The sequence below is a fragment of the Pseudorca crassidens genome, chromosome 9 (assembly GCF_039906515.1).
Source record: "Pseudorca crassidens isolate mPseCra1 chromosome 9, mPseCra1.hap1, whole genome shotgun sequence".
In the NCBI taxonomy this organism is placed as follows: Eukaryota; Metazoa; Chordata; class Mammalia; order Artiodactyla; family Delphinidae; genus Pseudorca; species Pseudorca crassidens.
Window position 1 is genome coordinate 52,788,828 of NC_090304.1, and position 21,897 is coordinate 52,810,724.

Consider the following 21,897-nt stretch of genomic DNA (forward strand, 5'->3'; position numbering starts at 1 on the left):
TACTTTTCTCATTTGCAAAAGAGGAATAATAGTAGCTACCCTAGAGAGTTGTTGTTGAAATTAATTCATTAATTCATCTCCATTTTCTCCCCAAACCCCATGAAATTAAAGTAATTTGGAAAAAGGAATATGATCAAAGGACAAAGAAGAGGAGGGAAGATAAGATACCAAGATTTAGGAAGGTAGCAAGTTGAAGAATGTTAACTCACTAACAGAGAAGAGCAAACTGAAAACTACCCACAGAAGGAGAAAGTGCAGACTAATCCATATCACAACCCCATAAATGCTCAGGAATTATAGGTGCTAGGTACCTCTGAAAGGGCTCTAAAAACAGGAGGATTGATTGACTCTATTAGACTCCCAGATCTTCTCCTTTCCCTCAATTTATTGAAAATAAATTTCTCAATAATGGGAGACAGGTTAACTTTTGGAGGAATTGAACCGGATGGCTCTGGACTCAGTAGGCTTATGCGGGCAAAGATAAAGCAACTGGATGAAACAGGTATTAAGTGAAGGTACATGTTGTGTCTTCTAAATATGTTCATGGCTTTCTCCTTTACCTCCCTCAGGTCTTTGCTTAAAGATGCCTTTCCTGATCACTGATTTAAAATTACATTCCTTCCCAACCTGATATTCATTGTCCCCCTTCCTGGCTTTACGTGGCACTTATTGCTACCTTGAAAATTTTTGCTATGTCTCCTTCTACTGAGTGTTAACACAAGAGTAGCGGGTTTTGTCTTTTGTTCACTTCAGTATTCCCAGTGCCTAAAATAGTATCTCATAGGTGCTCAGTGAATATCTGTTGAGTGAATGAACAAATGAGACTATGCAGTTTCTTTTCCCGAAGGCTCACAGCTAGTCTTATGTCCCCAGGCAGAAGATTGGAGGATTCCTCTCTGGAGCAATGACTGGCCTAAGAGAAAAGACACACAGATATTGATATTTGGTGGAAGAGTCCCCCATTTAAAAGGCTGGGTCTCTACTTGATAACTGTACAGTGATATTCAATAGTCAACAAACCCTGCTTTTTCATAGAATCACCAGCCATCCAGGGAAATCCTCTAACACAAAAGACAGGCAAAGACAAAATGGGAAAAGGAAACAATAATGCATAGAACAAAAGAAAATACTAAAAAACCTAGTATCTCTCGTCAGAGACAAGAGACAGTATGGCATCTGTGAAACAAGAACAGGATGCTCTTTTACAAAAAAAGGAACCTTGTTTCAGAGAACAAAATGTAAATGTTGGGAATGAAAACATGTATAGTAGATATAAATTAAATATAAGAGAAAGTTTAAGGTATCTCCTAGGAAGAAGCTTGTTCTACATTAAGATTAAAATTTAGAAATAGGGATAAAAAGGTTCTTACAAAGAAATCTCAACAGCCATACTCCAATATAAAATAAAAATTTTTTTAAAGTGGTAAGAGATGACCAAAAAAAACCCTACAAATTAAAAAAAAAAAATCTCCACAGCAGTACCTCAATTAGAAGTTGATAGAAGAATGCCCTAAAGTTTGAGAAAGAACATCTAACCTAAAATGGTTTTGGCTAATATTTCCCTACTATGTCTTTGTCCATTTTTTAAATTTGGGAACTTTTTGTCTCTTTTTAAGTAGTATATAGCTAGAATTAAAAAAAAAAATCTCATCTGAGGGTATTTCAGACCTAGAGTATTCTTATTCTTATTTTGGTTTTTTTTATTCGTTTTTTTTTTTTTCGCGGTACGCGGGCCTCTCACTGTTGTGGCCTCTCCCGTTGCGGAGCACAGGCTCCGGACGCGCAGGCTCAGCGGCCATGGCTCACAGGCCCAGCCTCTCCGCGGCATGTGGGATCTTCCCAGACCAGGGCACGAACCCGTGTCCCCTGCATCGGCAGGCAGACTGTCACCCACTGCACCACCAGGGAAGCGCCTTATTTTGTATTTTGTTTCATCTGACCTGTGTTCCTTTTTCTCATTCCATTTTTTTTCTCTATTAGTGTACTAACGATATAATCTATTCTTTGAATGTTCCCCATCATTTTTTGGTAACAACTTTATTGAGATAGAATTCACATACCATACAACTGAGTCATTTAGAGTGTACAGTGTTTTTTTTAAGCATATTCCCAGAGTTCTGCAGCCATTACCACAATTTAGAACATGTTCAGCACCCCAAAAAGAAACTTTATAGCCATGAGCAGTTAGCCCTCACTTTCCCCCAAACCAACCAATCTGCTTTCTGTCTCTATAGATACACCTAATCTGGACATTTACAATAAATGGAATTAAACAATATATGTGCTCTTTTGTGACTGACCTTTTTTGCTTACCATAATATTTTCAGGGTTCATCTATATTGTGGCATGTTTAATATTTCATTCCTTTTATTGCCGAATAATATTCCATTGTATGGATATATACCAAATCTTATTTATCCATTCAACAATTGATGGACATTTGAGTTGCTCCTACTTTTTAACTATTATGAACAATGCCGATATGAACATTCTTATACAAGTTTTTATGTAGAAATATGTTTTCATGTCTTTTGGGTATACCTAGGAGTAGAATTGCTAGATCATGTGGCATCTCTCTGTTTAACCTTTTGAGGAACTGTCAAACTGTTTTCCAAAGCAGCTGTACCATTTTATATTATCATCAGCAATGTATGTGGGTTCTAATTCTCTACATTCTTGCCAACACTTGTCATTGCCAGTCTTTTTGTTTATAGCCATCTTAGTGGTGTGAAGTGGTTCTTTGTGTGGTTTTGATTTGCATTTCCCTAATAACTAATGATGCTGAATATCTTTTCATGTCCTTATTGACCATTTGTATACCTTCTCTGGAGGAATGTCTATTCAAATCCTTTGCTCATTAAAAAAATGGGTTGTCTTTGTATTGAGTTATGAGTTCTTTATATATTCTAGATACAAGTTCCTTATCAGATCTATGATTTGTGGGTATTTTCTCCCATTCTGTGGCTTATCTTTCATGTTTTTAATGGTGTCCTTTGTTTTTGTTTTTATTTCGGCTGTGCCGCAAGGCTTGTGGGATCTCAGTTCCCCGACCATGGATTGAACCCCGGCCTGGGCAGTGAAAGCGCCAAGTCCTAACTACTGGACTGCCAGGGAATTCCCTTTAATGGTGTCCTTTGAACCAAACATTTTTAAGTTTGATAAAGTTCAATTTATTTTTTTTCTCATGCTTTTAGTATCATATCTAAGAAGCCTTTGCCTAACCTAGGGTCATGAAGATTTATGCCTATGTTTTCTTCTTAGAGTTTTATAGTTTTAGCTCTTACATAGAGGTCTATGATCCATTTTAAGTTTTGTTTTGTTTTGTTTTGTTTTGTTGCAGTACGCGGGCCTCTCACTGTTGTGGCCTCTCCCGTTGCGGAGCACAGGCTCCGGACGCACAGGCTCAGTGGCCATGGCTCACGGGCTCAGCCGCTCCGTGGCATGTGGGATCTTCCCAGACCGGGGCATGAACCCGTGTCCCCTGTGTCGGCAGGCAGACTCTCAACCACTGCGCCACCAGGGAGACCCTTAAGATAATTTTTATATACGATGTGAAGAATGGGTTCAGCTTTGTTCTTTTGCATGTGGATATCCATTGTCCCAACACCATTTAATGAAAGGGCTCCTCTTTCCTCCTTGCATTATCTTGGCACGCTGGTCAAAAATCAATTGACCATAAATGTTTGGGTTTATTTTTTAACTCTCAATTCTATACCATTGATTTATATATTTGCCTGTATACCAGGATCACACTGTATTTATTACTATAGCTTTGTAGCAAGTTTTGAAATCAAGAAGTATGAGTCTTACAACCATGTCTTTCCTTAAAATTTGTTTTGACTCGTCTGTGTCCCTTGAATTTCCATGTTAATTTTAGGATTAGCTTGTCAATTTCTGCAAGGACGTTAGATACAATTTTGTTAGTTATTACTTTGAATCTGTGAATCAGTTTGGGGAATATTGCCATTTTAGTAATAATAAATCTTCTAATCCATGAATATGGGATGCCTTTCTATTTATGTATATCTTTTTAAATTTCAGCAATGTTATATCAGTGCTATTATAAATGGAATTGTTTTCTTAATTTCATTTTTGGATTGTTTATTTCAAGTGTATAGAAATACCATTGATTTTTGTATATTGATCTTGTATTCTGCAACTTTACTGAAATTATGTACTAGTTCTTACAGTTTTTTAATGGATAACGTAAGATTTTTGCCTTAGACATTTTAACATGCATACTTAATATATAAAAGGGCAAGTTAGGGACTTCCCTGGTGGCGCAGTGGTTAAGAATCTGCTTGTCACATGAAAAGTTGCTCAACATCACTAATTATTGGAGAAATGCAAATCAAAACTACAATGAGGTATCACCTCACACCAGTCAGAATGGCCATCATCAAAAAATCTACGAACAATAAATGCTGGAGAGGGTGTGGAGAAAAGGGAACCCTTTTGCAGTGTTGGTGGGAATGTAAATTGATACAGCCACTATGGAGAACAGTATGGAGGTTCCTTAAAAAACTAAAAATAAAAAAAAATAAAAAAAACTAAAAATAGAATTACCATATGATCCAGCAATCCCACTACTGGGCATATACCCTGAGAAAACCATAATTCAGAAGGACACTTGTACCCCAGTGTTCACTGCAGCACTATTTACAATAGCCAGGACATGAAAACAGCCTAAATGTCCAACGATAGATGAATGGATAAAGAAGATGTGGTACATATATAGAATGGAATGTTAGCCATAAAAAGGAACGAAATTGGGTCATTTGTAGAGATGTGGATGGACCTAGAGTCTGTCATACAGAATGAAGTAAGCCAGAAAGAGAAAAACAAATATCGTACATTAATGCATATATGTGGAATCTAGAAAAATCGTACAGATGAACCTATTTGTAGGGCAGGAATAGAGATGTAGATGTAGAGAACGGACATGTGGACACGGGGGGAAGGGGAGGGTGGCACGAATGGGGACATTAGGTTTGACATAAATACACTACCATGTGTAAAATAGATAGTGGGAACCTGCTGTATAGCACAGGAGGTCAGCTCGGTGCTCTGTGGTGACCGGGATGGGAGGGTTAGAGGGAGGTCCAAGAGGGAGGGGATATAGGTAAAGATATGGATTCACTTCATTGTACAACAGAAACTAACACAACATTGTAAAGCAATTTTACTCCAATTAAAAAAAAAAAAGAAGAATCCACCTGCCAATGCAGGGGACACGGGTTCAATCACTGGTCCAGGAAGATCCCACATGCCGTGGAGCAGCTAAGCCCATGTGCCACAACTACTGAGCCTGTGCTCTACAGCCTGCAAGACACAACTACTGTGCACATGTGCCACAACTACTGAAGCCTGTGCGCCTAGAGCCCATGCTGCGCAATAAGGGAAGCCACTGCAATGAAAGGCCAGCTCACCGCAATGAAGAGTAACCCCCGCTCGCCGCAACTAGAGAAAGCCTGCGCGCAGCAATGAAGACCCAATGCAGCCAAAAATAAATAAATAAATAAAAATTTTTAAAAAGTGCAAGTTGAATCAATATTTCTGCCATTCTTCTGAAATAATACAAAGACTTTAGAAATCTGTGGCAGACAAAACAATGATATCCCAAAGATGCTTGAGTCCTATCACTGGAACCTGTGACTGGATTATTTTACATGGCAGAGGAGAATTAAGGTTGCAGATGGAATTAAGGTTGCTAATCAGCTGACTTTAAAATAAAGAGATTATCCTGGATTATTTGAGTGGGTCCCATGTAATCACGAGTGTCCTTTAAAGAAGAGGGAGGCAGAAGAGTAGGCCAAAATCTGAGAGAAATTTGAAGATGCCACATTGCTTGCTGGCTTTGAAAATGGAGGAAGAACCTGTGAGCCAGGTAATACAGGCAGCTTCTAGAAGCTGGAAATGGTATTTAAATATCTCAGTTTAGGCACTAGAGGAACTCTTTGCTACTAGGTTGATTATTGCTATAGGCCTTTACAGTGACAGAGGTAGCATATTTTTTTTTTAACACAAAGGGAATCATGAGTTCATGTTGATATTTCCAATTCAAAATTAAGATTACAGGGTTTTTGGGAATTCCCTGGTGGTCCAGTGGTTAGAACTCTGTGCTTTCACTGCTGAGGGTGCGGGTTCGATCCCTGGTCAGGGAGCTAAGATCCTGCAAAGCGCACGGCATGGCCAAAAAAAAAAAAAAAAAAATTACGGGGTTTTAAAATTCTTTGACTTTATATCATCTCTTTTCTCTTACAGTGGGAATTTTGGTTCCTCATGATATTAACCTAACTACCTACTTGCTTTATATATGTATATAAATATGCACTTATGTGATGTTCAAAATAACCAATTATAACACCAATAAAAGCTACTAACAGGGACTTCCCTGGTGGCTCAGTGGTTAAGACTCCTCGCTCCCAATTCAGGGGGCCCGGGTTCGGTCCCTGGTCAGGGAACTAGATCCCACATGCATGCCACAACCAAGGAGCCAGCGAGCCGCAACTAAGAAGCCCGCCGGTGGCAACTAAGACTTGGCACAACCAAATAAATAATTTAATTAAATTTTTAAAAAAGCTAGTAACAATGTGATTACTGAATACTGTTTAAGACTTATTCAGTTGTTTTTTTCCCTTAAAGTATATCCCACCAGAGATACATAGTCAAATAATTATGTTTTAAAGTCACTTGGAATAATTGTTAGTATACCATTAGGTTAATTTGTTCCCTTTTTTGTTGTTGGTGGTGATTGGTTTTTACAAACTTTTAAACATATTTGTAAAACAAAAGTAAAATTATTTACATGACTCCAAAATTGGAACTATAATAGTGTATTCAGAAAAGTATAGCATCTGTCCTTTTTCCCTCTGGTACCCTACAGATTAACTATTTTCATTATTTTTTGTTTAATCCTTCCACTTAAAAAAAAGTTTATATATTTATATCCCCTTCTTTCTTAGATAAAAGATAACATATATGCCATTCTGCTTTACTTTTTTTTTTTTAAATAAATTTATTTATTTTTGGCTGCATTAGATCTTTGTTGCTGTGTGCGGGCTTTCTCTAGGTGAGGTGAGCGGGGGCTACTCTTCATTGCGGTGCATGGGCTTCTCATTGCAGTAGCTTCTCTTGTTGCAGAGCATGGGCTCTAGCTGTGCGGGCTTCAGTAGTTGTGGATTGTGGACTCTAGAGCGCAGGCTCAATAGTTGTGGCGTACGGCTTTAGTTGCTCCACGGCATGTGGGATCTTCCTGAACCAGGGCTTGAACCCGTGTCCCCTGCATTGGCAGGTGGATTCTTAACCACTATGCCACCAGGGAAGTCCCTGCATATTACTTTTTAAAATTTAATATATCCTGATCACTCCTTAACAGTATATAAAGATTTCTTATTCTTTTTTTTTTCTGCAGCTGCATAGAACTCTATTGTGTGAATATAACACAGTTTATTCAACCAGTTTCCCTATTGATGGATGTTGGGTTCTTTTTATCGTTTTCTATTTCAAATAGTACTGAAATGAACAAATTAATGTGTACGTCATTTTGCATTTTGGGGAGTAGGGACTGATTTTAACGTAATTGTCTTTAATGTTGTGTACTTTTACCATAATATGGTAATTCTCTTAAAATCTTGTGTTTTGTTGACCTTCAGGAATCTGTGATTGGTAGTTTCAGTTATGAAAACTTCAGCTACTACTCTTCAAACCTTTATCCGTTCTCTAATTTCCTGTTATAACTCTGATTTGACATATGTAAAAGGTATTTCTGTTTCCTGCATATCTCTTAACTTCTTCCATATTTTTCATCTTTTGTTTTTATATTGCATTCTAGATGTATCCAGATATATCTGAACAGATGTATTAGTTTACCTTTCTCCTTAGCTGTTAAACTGATCATTTTCTTTTTAATTCTATTCTTTTCATTTTAGAAGTTGTATTTGTTTCAAGTTTCTATTATTTTTTAAACACATGAAACAGTTATTTTATATTCTACCATATAATTTCAATATATGAAGCCTTTATACATCTGTTTCCTCACATGTTTTATGGTTTTTGACTGTGAGATGGTCATGTGCTTTGGAACTTTATCTGTGTGAGTTCTTGGTCCTGGAATGAAGGTTGATTCCTTCAGAGAGGATTTGCCTTTGTTTCTGTTGGGTTCCTGAGGTCACTGCTGGTCTGGGTTCACTTTAAATTCTCAACTTGAAACTTATTCGAATATTTAAGTGTATGAATTTAGCTAAAATCAGTTTAAGAGTTGTCTGTGGTTACAGTTTCATCAGAGAAAGACTTTTTATTTTTTTTTCTCTCTTCTCCCATTCATACAATGCCAAGTTTCAAGACATATTTTTTTTTTCTTTTAGCCCTGAGATCAGAGTAGAGAGCAGAGCATTACTATTTTACCCTTTCACTGACGATATGATCCTTTGAGATCTCAGCTTTATGGGAAAAATAACTTCTACTGGCCTCTCCACCAAGGATTCCCACCTTGTGCTTTGTGTCTTGTTCTGTGTGCCCCAGGAAACCCCCAAAACCTCAGGTGCAGCTGGTCGGCAAATGCCATTAAGATAAAAGCCAGCTTTAATGGACTGAATGCCTCTTTGAGTTCCCATCTTCACTTAACTTTTGGCCTCAGTATTCCATATTCCTTACTTTCTTGCCAGCCTCATTTAAAAAGAAGGAATGAATATAAGACCATTTATTTATTTATTTTCTTTTGGCTGCACAGCTTGTGGGATCTTAGTTCCCTGACCAGGGATTGAACCTGGGCTACGACAGTGAAAGTGCCAAGTCCTAACCACTGGACCGCCAGGGAATTCCCTATGTATATTTAAAAAATATAATCAGTAATTTTATATAAATATGATCTTATATATAATTATTTTTATATATTCATATATTTTTATACACACATACATATAATTTTAGCCAACATTTCCCAAGTTGGATCTACCAAGGTGCCTAGTTATCGATGATGGAAACAGCCCCTGACAAAATTTCTATACCAGAGAAAGCTGTCAGTCAAGTGTAAAAATGGGTAACAGCATTTCCTGACATGCAGAGTTTCAAAATTAATCCCTCTTTCTCAGAAAGCTAATGGAGGATGTGTTCCATCAAATGAGAGAGTGTATCAGGCTTCCCTCGTGGCGCAGTGGTTAAGAATCCGCCTGCCAATGCAGGGGACACGGGTTTGAGCCCTGGTCCGGGAAGATTCCACATGCCGTGGAGCAATTAAGCCCGTGTGCCACAACTACTGAGCCTGCGCACCACAACTACTGAGCCTGCGTACCACAACTACTGAAGCTTGCATGCCTAGAGCCCGTGCTCCGCAACAAGAGAAGCCACTGCAGTGAGAAGCCCGCGCACCACAACGAAGAGTAGCCCCTGCTCGCCGCAACTAGAGAAAGCCTGCACTCAGCAACAGAGACCCAACACAGCCAAAAATAGAATTAAAAAAAAAAAGAGTGCATCAAGAAAAATGTGGGATATGGGAATCAGAGATTCAACGCAGAAGAAAGGCAAGGGGAATTCAATTCCAGGATGATGATGAAATGACAGGAATTCATTCTTTCCAGAGAGCAAGCAGTCTCATTTGGAGCAGATGAGTAGACGGTGCCAGAGAAGGGAGTTTCCAAAGAAAAAAATGAACCTGATAGATCATTTAATGTGGTTGACCATATTAAGAGAAGTTTTATAGATTTCTCAAATTATAAATTTAATAGATTTATAAATTTCTCTTAAATTAAAAAATGTTTATGAAATATAAAGAAAAGTTTAAAAATTATGTACAGTTTAAAGAAGAATAAAATAAATTCCCATGTATTCACCACCTAGCTATGACATAGAACCTTTTTTTTAATTAAAAAAAATTTTTTTAACATATTTATTGGAGTATAATTGCTTTACAATGTTGTGTTAGTTTCTTTGTCAGCACTTTAGAAGCTCATTGCCTCTCCACAAGAGCATTTCCACTCTCCACAGCCTTGAATTGCATGTTTATCATTCCCTTGCTTTTCTTTATATTTTTACCACCTATTCATATATTCATAAAAACATATTTAGTTTTGCCTGTTTTTGAACTTTATTACTAATGGAATCATACTGCATTTATTCTTCTGTGCTTGTATCTTTTTCCAAATATACTTTTGAGATTCATCCATGTTATTGCATGTAATTCTAGCACATCCATTTTCACATCAGTGCCATATTCAGCTGTCTGAATATATCACAATTTGTATATTCCACTGATAGTGAACATTTAGCTTGCTTGTTATTCTTTACTTTTATGGAAATGCTTCTGTGAACATCCTTTTATGTGTAGCTTAGTACTTAAGTACAGGCGTTTCTCTGTAAACTGAAACTGCTAGATTGAAGGACACCTGTTCAGTTTTACCAGGTGATGCCTCACTGTTTTCCAAACAGTTTTCCCCATTTACACTCCCACCAGCAGTGGATGACAGTTCCATCTGATCCGTATCCTCCCCAGGATGTGGTAATGTTTGGCTTCTTATATTTTGTCAACATGCTGGGTGTGAAATTATACCTTACTGTGATTTAAAATTTTATGTCTTTTGGAGTGAGTCAGTTTTCCTGGTCTCTCCCCTATATACATGTTGTTAAAGTTTGATTTTCTCCTGTTTTTAAAAAAATTATGTCTCTTGACTATGAATGAAATTGGGAACCTTTTAATGTGTCTATAGGCTATTTGTGTTTCCTCTTTTGTGAAATGCCTATTAATGTCTTTTGTCTATTAAAAGGTTTGGGGAACCAATTAGTGATAGTTTAATAGAAACCTCAGTAAACAAAATAAAAGACAGTTATTCTGGACAAAAGTTTTACAAGAAAGAAAGTATCAGTATACTGTGTGGCTTAGCTATGAACAGTGTTTTTGTAATAACTAACATTTATGAAGTACTTATATGCCTGCTTGTAAATCACATTTCAGAGCTTACAGTTGAGGAAATTAAGGCAGAAATAACTTGTTAATAATGGTCACAAAGCTTATAATTATTGGAAATAAAATTTAACCTGAGGTAATCTGTACATAGCCATACTGTAAAAATATATATAGTGTTTTTTTAATTAATTAAATTTATTTATTTATTTTTGGCTGCGTTGGGTCTTCGTTGCTGCATGTGGGCTTTCTCTAGTTCTGGCGAGCGGGGGCTACTCTTTGTTGCGGTGCACGGGCTTCTCCTTGCAGTGGCTTCTCTTGTTGCAGAGCACTGGCTCTAGGCGCGCGGGCTTCAGTAGTTGTGGCATGTGGGCTTAGTATTGTGGCTTGTGGGCTCTGGAGCACAGGCTCAGTAGTTGTGGCACACGGGCTTAGTTGCTCTGCGGCATGTGGGATCTTCCCAGATCAGGGCTCGAACCCATGTCCCCTGCATTGGCAGGCAGATCCTTAACCACTGCACCACCAGGGAAGTCTCTATAGTTTGTGGTGTTTTTTTTCTTTGGCTGCATTGGGTCTTTGTTGCTGCACGGGCTTTGTTTAGTTGTGGCGAGTGGGGGCTACTCTTCATGGTGGTGCGCGGGCTTCTCATTGCAGTGGCTTCTCTTGTTGCAGAGCATGGGCCGTAGGCGTGCGGGCTTCAGTAGTTGTGGCACGAGGGCTCAGTAGCTGTGGCTCGCGGGCTCTAGAGTGCAGGCTCAGTAGTTGTGGTATACGGGCTTTGTTGCTCCGTGGCATGTGGGATCTTCCTAGACCAGGGCTGAAACCCTTATTCCCTGCTTTGGCAGGCGGATTCTTAACCACTGTGCCACCAGTGGAGCTCAGTCCTTATAGTTTTAATAAATAGTTTTAATTGTGGTGAAATCCAACTCCTAAATCTTCTGTTTTATCATTTCTGCTTTTGGTGTTGTATCTAAGAAATTGTTGCTTAACCCAAGATCACAATATTTACCCCTGTGTTTTCTTCTTAGAGTTTTATAGTTTTAGCTCTTACATTTAGGTTTGTGATCCACTTTGATTTAATTATGTATATAGTAAGAGGAAAAGGGTCTAGATTCTCATACTTCTGCATGAATACTTTTGCAGTTGTCCTGACTTCATTTGTTGGAAGGACTGTTCTTTCCCCAGTGAATTGTCTTGGCCCCTTTGTTGAACCACTATTGATGTAAAGGTTAGAGTTTATTTCTGGACTTTGAATTCTGTTCAGTTAATCTGTATGTCTACTCTCATGCTTGTACTACAGTCTTGATTAGTGTAGCTTTGTAATGTCCCATTTCCTTTCATTGGAAGCCTTATCAGGATTCAGTAAGGAGGATTCTGTTTATTAACCTCAAAGCATAATAATAATAGTAATAATAATAAGACACCAAGCTAAGTACTTTATGCACATTAGCTTATTTCATACTGTCAACAGATAATCATCAGTGTGTCAGGCTTTGAGAGTACACTGGTGAACAAATGGAGAACATTCTTGCTCTCATGGATCTCAAACAGTAGCAAATTAGGTGGAGTGAGTGAAAGATAATAACAAATACATGAACACACTAATTTTAGGCAATGACTAGTTGTATGACAAAAATAGAACAGGCTAATTTGAGGGTAACCAAAGGATAAGAAGACTACTTTAATCCTCATAACAAAGCGTGTAAAACTGATGCTATAACCCTATCTGACATGAAGAAACTCAGGCCTGGAGAAGTTAAATGACTTGCCCAAGGTCACACAGTTAATAAAGGCAGAAATGGGTTATGAAAACAAATCTTTAGTCTCTAGCAAATGGAAAATTAATTTATATTTAGAAAGTTTTAAGGGTGGAGTAGCCCCTCATTCTTTTCTTCCTCTTTAAAAATTTTCCTCTTTCTGCTGGAAATAGATTGTTTTGGTTCACATATAGGCCAAGCGTTCTTTTTTTAAAAATTTTCTTGAAGTATAGTTGATTTACAGTGTTGTGTTAATTTCTGCTGTATAGCAGTCACTCAATTATAAATATATATATATATTTTCATATTCTTTTCCATTATGGTTTATCATGGGATATTGAATATAGTTCCCTGTGCTATACAGTTGGACCTTGTTGTTTATCCGTCCTATATATACTAGTTTGCATCTGCTAATCCCAAACTCAAAATCCTTTTCTCCCCCAGGCCCCCACCCTTGACAACCGCAAGTCTGTTCTCTATGTCTGTGAGTCTGTTTCTGTTTCATACATAGGTTCATTTGTGTTGTATTTTAGGTTCCACATATAAGTGATATCATATGGTATTTGTCTTTCTCTTTCTGACTTACTTCACTTAGTATGATAATCTCTAGGTCCATCCATGTTGCTGCAAATGGCATTATTTCATTCCTTTTTATGGCCGAGTAATATTCCATTGTATATATGTACCACATCTTCTTTATCCATTCATCTGTCAAGGGACATTTAGGTTGTTTCCATGTCTTAACTATTGTAAATAGTGCTGCTGTGAGCATAGGGGTGCTTGTATCTTTTCATATTATAGTTTTGTCTGGGTATATGCCCAGGAGTGGGATTGCTGGATCATATGGCACCTCTATTTTTACTTTTCTGAGTAATTTCCATACTGTTTTACATAATGACTGTCCCAATTTACATTCCCAGCAACAGTGTAAGAGGGTTCCCTTTCTCCACACCCTCTCCAGCATTTATTATTTGTAGACTTTTTAATGATGGCTGTTCTGATTGGTGTGAGGTGGTACCTCATTGTAGTTTTAATTTGCTTTTCTCTAATCATTAGCAATGATGAGCATCTTTTCATGTTAGGCCAAGGGTTCTTAATTTGAGATTCATAGATGGGTTTCTTGAAGCCAGGAAATTGTATACGAAATATATGTGTATGAATTTTTTTCTAGAGTGAGGACTCATCATTCATCAGATTCTGAACAGGGTCTATGAGAATAGCAAAGGGTCCATAAACACACTTGATTCACGTGGTTTAGGTAGAAGCCATATTTCCTGTGTGTCTCTTGTAGTACTACTTTGTTCCTTGGCTGCCGAACTCCTTCCTCTGGTAGCAGGAGATGGGAGGAAATGATACATTTATTTTGTTAGGTTTGAAATAAACTTTTTTCTGACATCAAAAATTTTGTATACATTTACCTCCCAAAGTAGATTTTTATTATTTTTTTAATAATTTTTTTTCTTGTTTTTATTTATTTATTTGGTTGTGCTGGGTCTTAAGTTGCAGCCGGCAGGCTTGTTAGTTGCGGCACACAGGCTCCTTAGTTGTGGCACGTGAACTCTTAGTTGCAGCATGCATGTGGGGTCTAGTTCCCTGACCAGGGATTGAACCTGGGCCCCCTGCATTGGGAGCACTGAGTTTTAACCACTGTGTCACCAGCAAAGTCCCCCAAAGTAGATTTTTATTTATAAATTGTTGGACTTAATAATTCATCTATTAGTTCAGAACTTTAGAATGACTTTGATTCTACTGTCAGTCATCTTCCATATCTTGAACATTCCTGAGATTTGTTGATTGCCTTTTTGAAAGTTCTTTCTGTGTTTTCCTCCTTTTAAATTCCATTGTCAGTCTATACTCCCATCTTTCCCTACCCAGGTTATTGCAACATATTGTTTTCCAGAACCAAGTCCATCTTGTACCTCTCACCACATTGATCTTTCTGAAATACTTTAATCTGTGCATTTTATTGGCTGCTCATTTTCTACAATACCATTCAAACTCTATCTGGCTTTTGGGACCCTAACACACAAATAACAGAAAAAGATCATATATTTTGTACTTTATTATTATTCTTTCTCCACTATCTGCTTTTACTTGTATCAGCTCTTAGTTTTCAAAACTGCTGTACTTATTCCCACCTTACTGCATTTATTTTTTTACTTTGTTTTTTAATACTACCCCCATGACAGGCATCATACCGGGTACTTATTTGTGCCCTTCTCTCTCCCTGAAATGTCTGCCTTACCCCTCCCTATTTCTCTGCTTCCATCATCAGTCCAAATTCTGTTTGTCCTTTAATGCATAGCTTAAATATTATTTTTTCTTTGAAGTCTCTATTTCTCAAGCTGAAAGTAATCTTTATTCCCTCTGAACATTCACAGCACTTTAGCTGTACCTCTTAGGCTATTTAAAGTATTTATCTGTACATTATGTTAGATATTTAGGTATTTGATATTAGCTTCTTGAGAGCAGAGGCATTGTCTCACTAGTTTTATGGTAATCCCAGCATCTCCTACCACCCCACCTCAGTCACAAGCCTGATACATATAATAGGTTCTTGGTGAATAAATCCTTATTTTTAAAGTATAACTTAACCTTGTTATGCTTTTGAAAGTTCTTATTTCAGAATTCTTTCATTATGACTCCATGGAGAAAAAAGTCAGTAATTAATTCATTTAAAACAATTACAAGTAGGGAATTCCTTGGCCGTCCAGTGGTTAGGACTTAACGCTTTCACTGCCGTGGCCCGGGTTCAACCCCTTGTTGGGAACTAAGATCCTGCAAGCCACGTGGCGCGGCTAAATAAATAAGTAAATAATAAAATAAAAAATTATAACTAAAAAGAGCCTACACAGGCTGTAATGACCATAAAGTAGCTAGGCATAAAAGAATAAGAAATTATTTTTTAAAAGAACCAAAACTTCAACTCTAAAATACAGAGTATTCTTTCTGACTAGAATATAAAGATTCATATTCTACTTCTTATCTAACCTTGTGCAAAATTTCCTGAAGTCATGGAGTATATAAACAATTATGTGTTCAAATGCAGATGTTAGGAGTATGCCAGAAAGATCTCTGTGGGAGTAGGAGCAACATTTTGAGGTATAGATTATTGGCTTTTTAACTAAATGGGAATTACTCATATGTTGTATAAGTTGGGTAGTCCCTGAAAATTTATTTTTTAAATGAAGATTAGAAGTGGAGGCTGTTTTCCTAGGAATGATTTCTGATGGTAGGAAGTAATTTTTCTTTAACTAGTGCCTGGCCAACTTGGAAAGTTTCTGTGGCCTTGGCAAAATCAGTCATATTTAGACTCTGAAAAGGAAACCTCTGATAATATGCCCTACATAAAGCCTTATTACTTTTCAGAAGTATAAATGAGAGAGTGAGAGACAAAAAAAATCTGAGAATTAATGTAGCATTGGAGGAAAGAACAGAGACTTTGAAGAGTGATGGAACTGGATTTGCGTCGAGTCAGTGCTACTTAGTAGTTGTAGAACCTTTGGCAAGTTGCTTTGTATCTCTAAATCTGTTTTTTAATCTGAGAAATGGCGATAAAAACAACTCAAAGTTTTGTCAGAATTAAATAGAATCATGCCTGTAAATTGGCACAGTGACTCACTGTTGCGTACAGTAAATGTTAGGTACTATTACTACGATATCCTAGCTCTAGACATCAAAATTTCATGCATGGATTCTTAGAATCTATTATAATAGGTTTGGCATGCTATGTTATGATTGTTATATGTACTCAAATTTTAGTATATGCATAGATGAGTTTGTGAGTGACTGATAAGTAGAATTAAGAGTTCTGCTTTTAGAATGAAATTCTGCCATTTGTAGCAATGTGGATGAACCTAGAGAATATTATGCTTAGTGAAATGTCAGACAAAGACAGATACTGTATGGTATCACTTATATATGGAATCTAAAAAATAATACAAATGAATGTATGTGCAAAATAGAAACAGACTCACAGATATAGAAAACAAACTAGTGGTTACCAAAGGGGAGCAGGAAGGGGGAGGGACAAATCAGGCATATGGGATTAACAGATACAAACTACTGTGTATAAAATAGGTAAGCAACAAGGATATATTGTATAGCACAGGGAATTATGGCCATTATTTTGTAATAACTTATAATGAAGTATAATCTACAAAAATTCTGAATCATTATGCTGTACACCTGAAACTAATATAATATTGTAAATCAACTATACTTCAATAAAAATAAATAAATAACTGACTGAAAAAAAAATAGGTCTGCTTTTAGTTTTGCAGTAGGAATTCAAGTGCAACCAGTAAACCAAAAAATAGGTCTAGGCTAAAGTTGTAGTTTACTTCCACAGAGGGACTTTTTCTATCAGAAGATAGGTTTACCGATTTACTGAGCAACTACCAAATGCCAGATGTATTAGATTATTTTAAAGGATATCTTATTTTACTTAGTCATTATAATCCAAGGCAGAAAGAATTTAGATAATTTGAAATTGCCCAAGTCCATACTGCAAGTGTTAGGAATTATAGGGCAATGGTATGAACTGTGAGGAATTTGAACTCCTCTCTCACTCCAAATCATATATTCTACCTTTGTATTTCTAGCATCTCTCTCTCAACTTGGGGAACTTTAAAAATTATCAGTACCTAGGCCACATCCCAGACCATTTAAATCAATTTCTAGAGGTGAGATCCAAACATCAGTATTTTTAAAAGCTCCCCAGGTGATTTTATTGTTACATGGATTGAGACCTACTAACCTGTTTCAATGCCTAGTAGAAGGTAGATATTCAATAAATACTTGACTGTTGAGAGAATACATTCCTTACTGCCCAGCTGCCCCACTGTAATGCTTTCCAGTATTATAGTCAACCTAGAGTACTTTTGTATTAAGTTTTTAAAAGTAGCTTTGTATTATGCTTTGTACATATTCTCAATTCGGTCCCATAACATATACAAGAAGTTGTCAGGCAGGAGTTAATGTTTTGCTGCTGATGGAATGCTAAATTTCCTACATTACTGGAAAGAATCTGTGTGGAAATAGAGGAAGACTTGGGGTTTCTTTCTTGTGTTCCATCCAAGGTTGAAGCCTTAGGTTGTAAACAGATATTTATCAATTATTTTTGTTTTGTTTCAAAATAGTTTAATATAATAATTTAAAATAACAATAATTTAAAATAATACATGGTTCAAAGGTCAAAACATAGAAAGGGATGTACAATGAAAATTGTCCCTCTCACCTCCCAGTCATAGTTCCCCTCCCAGGTTACCATCAGTGTTACATCAGTATTCATTCAGAGATATTCTAAATATATATAAGCAATTACATTTATGCATATTTCTCATTTTTACCCAAATGGTAGTAGGTGCATCATGTTTGTTTCTTTGCTTACTTAACAGTGTATCTTATCCATAGATAAGGAATTTTATCAATATATAATCGCTTCCTCCTTTTTACAACGAAATATTATTTCTCTGTGTACCAAAATTTATTTTAATTAGTCACCTGTTGATATTTAGGTTATTTCCAATTTTTCTCTATTACAAGCAATGCTACATTGAATAGATAAGTCATTTCACTTCTGTGTGAGCTTCTCTTCAGATAAATGCCCAGAAATTCAAGGTATTGATACGGACAGTTTGCCTTCTGTGAAGCTTGTATATTGATTGGTTGGGAAATGACAAAGAAGCATGAAAAAATGTGAAGGATTAAAGGTATGAAGAAGCAATAGTGACCAAAAATTAATGTAGCAGGAACAATATTAAAGTGGATTGAGAGGATAGGAATGAGCCTATAGCCAAGAACAAGGTGAGAGAACTAGCAGGTTTTGTTGTGTGTATATACACACAATATATTTGTGATTAAAACATACTAACGAAAAAAAACATACTGATGAATTTCCTAAAATCCTAAAATTTTATACATATATGAGCTTTTTAAAACAGTTTAATGTAATACTTTGTGTATGAAAACTCTTCATATCTTTACGAGAAAATATCTTGTTATTTTCATTTCAGATTTACGTTTAATATTTGTTGATGAAGATTTTACCTTTTCATGCATAACTAATTTTTACTTGAAATCTCTCTCTTTTTTTCCCCTTAGCCCTGGAAGAAAGCGGGACTTTTCTCCTGTTCCGTGGAGTCAGTACTTTGAATCCATGGAAGATGTAGAAGTAGAGAATGAAACTGGCAAGGATATATCCTTTGTAAAATGCCTTATTCTTTAGTAGGCTTATAACATTGTCTAAGAAGATTTGTGTAGTTTCTAAAATGTTCTTCTCGCTGTTTATTTCATTTTCATTCTCTACCTGTTCCTTGTACAACATGGAATATTTCTTGTAAGACTGTGCCAATATCTTATTTGGCTATAATTGTCTCATGCATGGGGAAGGGATTAAGAATTAAATTCTTGAAACTGATATATCTTTTGAGGGCCCAGGTTTTGAGGGGAAGGTTTAATGAGTCAAGTGAGTTGAACTGGTTTAGCGTCTAGAAACCAGGGACTGTATCCTCATTAGGGCAAAGGGAATAGTTTTTTTCCCATTGAAAAAGTGGTGATGGACTGCCAGGGAATCCTGGCAGTCCAGTGGTTAGGCTCAGCCTTTTGACTGCGGAGGGCCTGGGTTCAGTCCCTGGTCAGGGAACTAAGATCCCACAAGCCGTGTGGTACAGTCAAAATAAAAAATAATAATTAAAAAAAAAAGTGGGAAAAAGAACGTGGTCATACTGGCTCCATGCCTCAAAAACAGGTTTGGTGTCTCAGAAACTTCTACTTAAGTGCCTCTTAGGTTTGGAAGTCTGCAGCTTTGCTTATAGCTTGGTCCTGACTGAGTTTTCTGATCCAGTCATTATGACTAAGTAATCAAAAACTTCAGTGAGCAAAAGCTTAGATATGTTATCTTTAACTATTCATACACTTTTCGAGTTTACAAGAGTGGCTCAGAGGGTCCAGTCCTACTTCTTCTGCATGGAGGAGGCCACTCTGCCCTTTCTTGGGCTGTGTTCACGGTAAGTAAGCAGTTGATAGTGGAAGTTAATGTTAGTTAGCACAATCATTATTTGCTTGGGGATGAATTTGACTAGCCTAACTTTCTTCTGTGCTCATTCACTTAGCTTCATATAAGATGGTTAGGGATGTAAGTCGATTTCAAACATTTATCATCATAGGCCAAAATCATGTGTTCTTTAAACTAGAGGATTTTAACTGGAGTGAGCTTTAGCACATGAATTCTTCAGTTTATAAAATGTTCTATATATATTGCACTGGGATGAGGGGGATGGAATTCTCCAAAGTTGGGGACTGTGTCTCAGTGATTTAAGTAATGGATAAGCAGACAGTCTTTTTGGGTGCTTCGGTAGAGATAATGTCTGTCCTTTGTCTCCCTAATAGAGCCTGCTATAGTACTTAACACATCGAAATGCCCCATATATATTTGGAAAGTGTTCCTTCTTTTTTAAATAATGTTTATATTTTAATGGTACTAGTGAGCTACTAGGAAGTAATATTTGGTTGATGATACCCTGGTCTAGAGTACGGAATATGTGTCTATGTGAGTACTGCCAGTTGTAGATCTTCCCAATATTCTTGACTCTGGGGTAGGGTAGCCCATATATAAGGGGAGATACTGTTGAAGAAGATACTGGCAACATTCCTATCTAAAATGAAATTGTCATCTCTTCTTGTGTGTATCAAGCAGATATACATATGTCTTCTACTTACCACTAGTGAGTCTGAAGGACAGAAAGTGGGAGCAAGTGAGAATGCAGCACTATATACCTGGAGCCAGATAGCTGTGGAGTTGAGGAGGGCCCTGAATATATCATTTCATTCCTGGCAGCAGGATTATTGGAATTAAGTATAAAGGTGCCTTCTCATGTCTTCTATTAGACCATGAATTCCTTGAGAACAGGGATAATGTCTTACTTCTTTTGTTTCCCAAATTCCTGAAACAGTTTTTGACACATAGGCACTTACTTAACCATTATTAAATTATTGAATGATTCGGCCCTTGTCTTGTTTGCTACTTCCTTTCTCTTACTGTGGAATGTAGCTGTATGATTTGCCTGTAAGTGCTAGACTCTTTCATGTCTCTAGACCTGTGTTATCCGGTAGAAATATAATGTGAGCCACACATGTAATTTTAAATTTCCTAGTAGGGACATTAAATAGGTAAAAAGAAACATGTGAAATAATTTTTAATATATATTTTATTTTACCCATTGTACCCCAAATATTATAATTTCAACAGATAATCAATATAAAAATTACTGTTGAGATATTTCACATTATTTTTTATACTGTCTTTGAAATCCAGTGTGTATTTTATACTTATAACACATCTCAGTTTGGACTAGCCACATTTCAAGTCCTTAGTAGCATGGCTTTAGTCATTTACATCCCTCAACTAGATTGTGAGTTTTTTTGGAGGCAAAGACCAGAGTTTATTTATTCTGGGAACATATTGTATACTCAAGGAATGTTTTTTGAGTGAACAAGTAACAGCAACATGTGCCTGTTCCTAATGTAGCAACTATAGTGTCAATAGTAAACACTTAAAAAGTAGTGAAAATCAGCCTTCAGTCCTTTTCAGTTTTGGTACCTCTGAAGGACCTGGGACCAACCAAGTATGAACTGATTGAAGCCGAGAATTGGATCTGTAGTATCTGCTGATTCCTGTTTCTTTTCCCAGTTAATTCAGTTCATGTTAGCAAATATTTATGAATGTATTCTGTATTTCAGGTTTTGTGCTGGGTTACTAAGGACAGAGAAATGAGAGTTCACTCTTTAATAAGATCAGCCAATCAGCAAATACTTAAACCACTACTTTGTGCCAGGCATTATGCTAGGTGCTATAGATACATTGGAGAATTAAATGTATCCTCTTGTTGTTTTTTTTTTTGCGGTACACGGGCGTCCTACTGCTGTGGCCTCTCCCGTTGAGGAGCAACAGGCTCCGGACGCGCAGGCCCAGCGGCCATGGCCCACGGGCTCAGCCGCTCCGCGGCACGCGGGATCCTCCCGGACCGGGGCACGAACCCATGTCCCCTGCATTGGCAGGCGGACTCCCAACCACTGCGCCACCAGGGAAGCCCCTCTTGTTTTTATATGATGTTTTAAGTGTAATGGGGAAAATAGGAAAAATGGAGATAACATATATATATATAGATAATACAGCAAAAATTTTAAGAAGCTTTTATCTCAGACTGGGATTTGAATCTGAACACAACTTAATCTATCATG

The 21,897-nt window shown here is 37.0% G+C and overlaps 2 protein-coding genes across 3 annotated transcripts in view; one reads left to right on the top strand and one right to left on the bottom strand.

The window, feature by feature from the left end:
• Nucleotides 1–21,897, top strand: part of PPME1 (protein phosphatase methylesterase 1) — a 76,238-nt gene that overhangs the window by 15,226 nt on the left and 39,115 nt on the right. The window contains exons 2-3 of the mRNA XM_067750321.1: nt 18,760–18,853; nt 19,572–19,664. Coding sequence (XP_067606422.1) covers nt 18,760–18,853; nt 19,572–19,664 — 187 coding nt within the window. The remainder of the gene's footprint in view (nt 1–18,759; nt 18,854–19,571; nt 19,665–21,897) is intronic.
• P4HA3 (prolyl 4-hydroxylase subunit alpha 3) overlaps nt 1–21,897 on the bottom strand; it is a 119,279-nt gene that overhangs the window by 9,812 nt on the left and 87,570 nt on the right. The window lies entirely within an intron of this gene.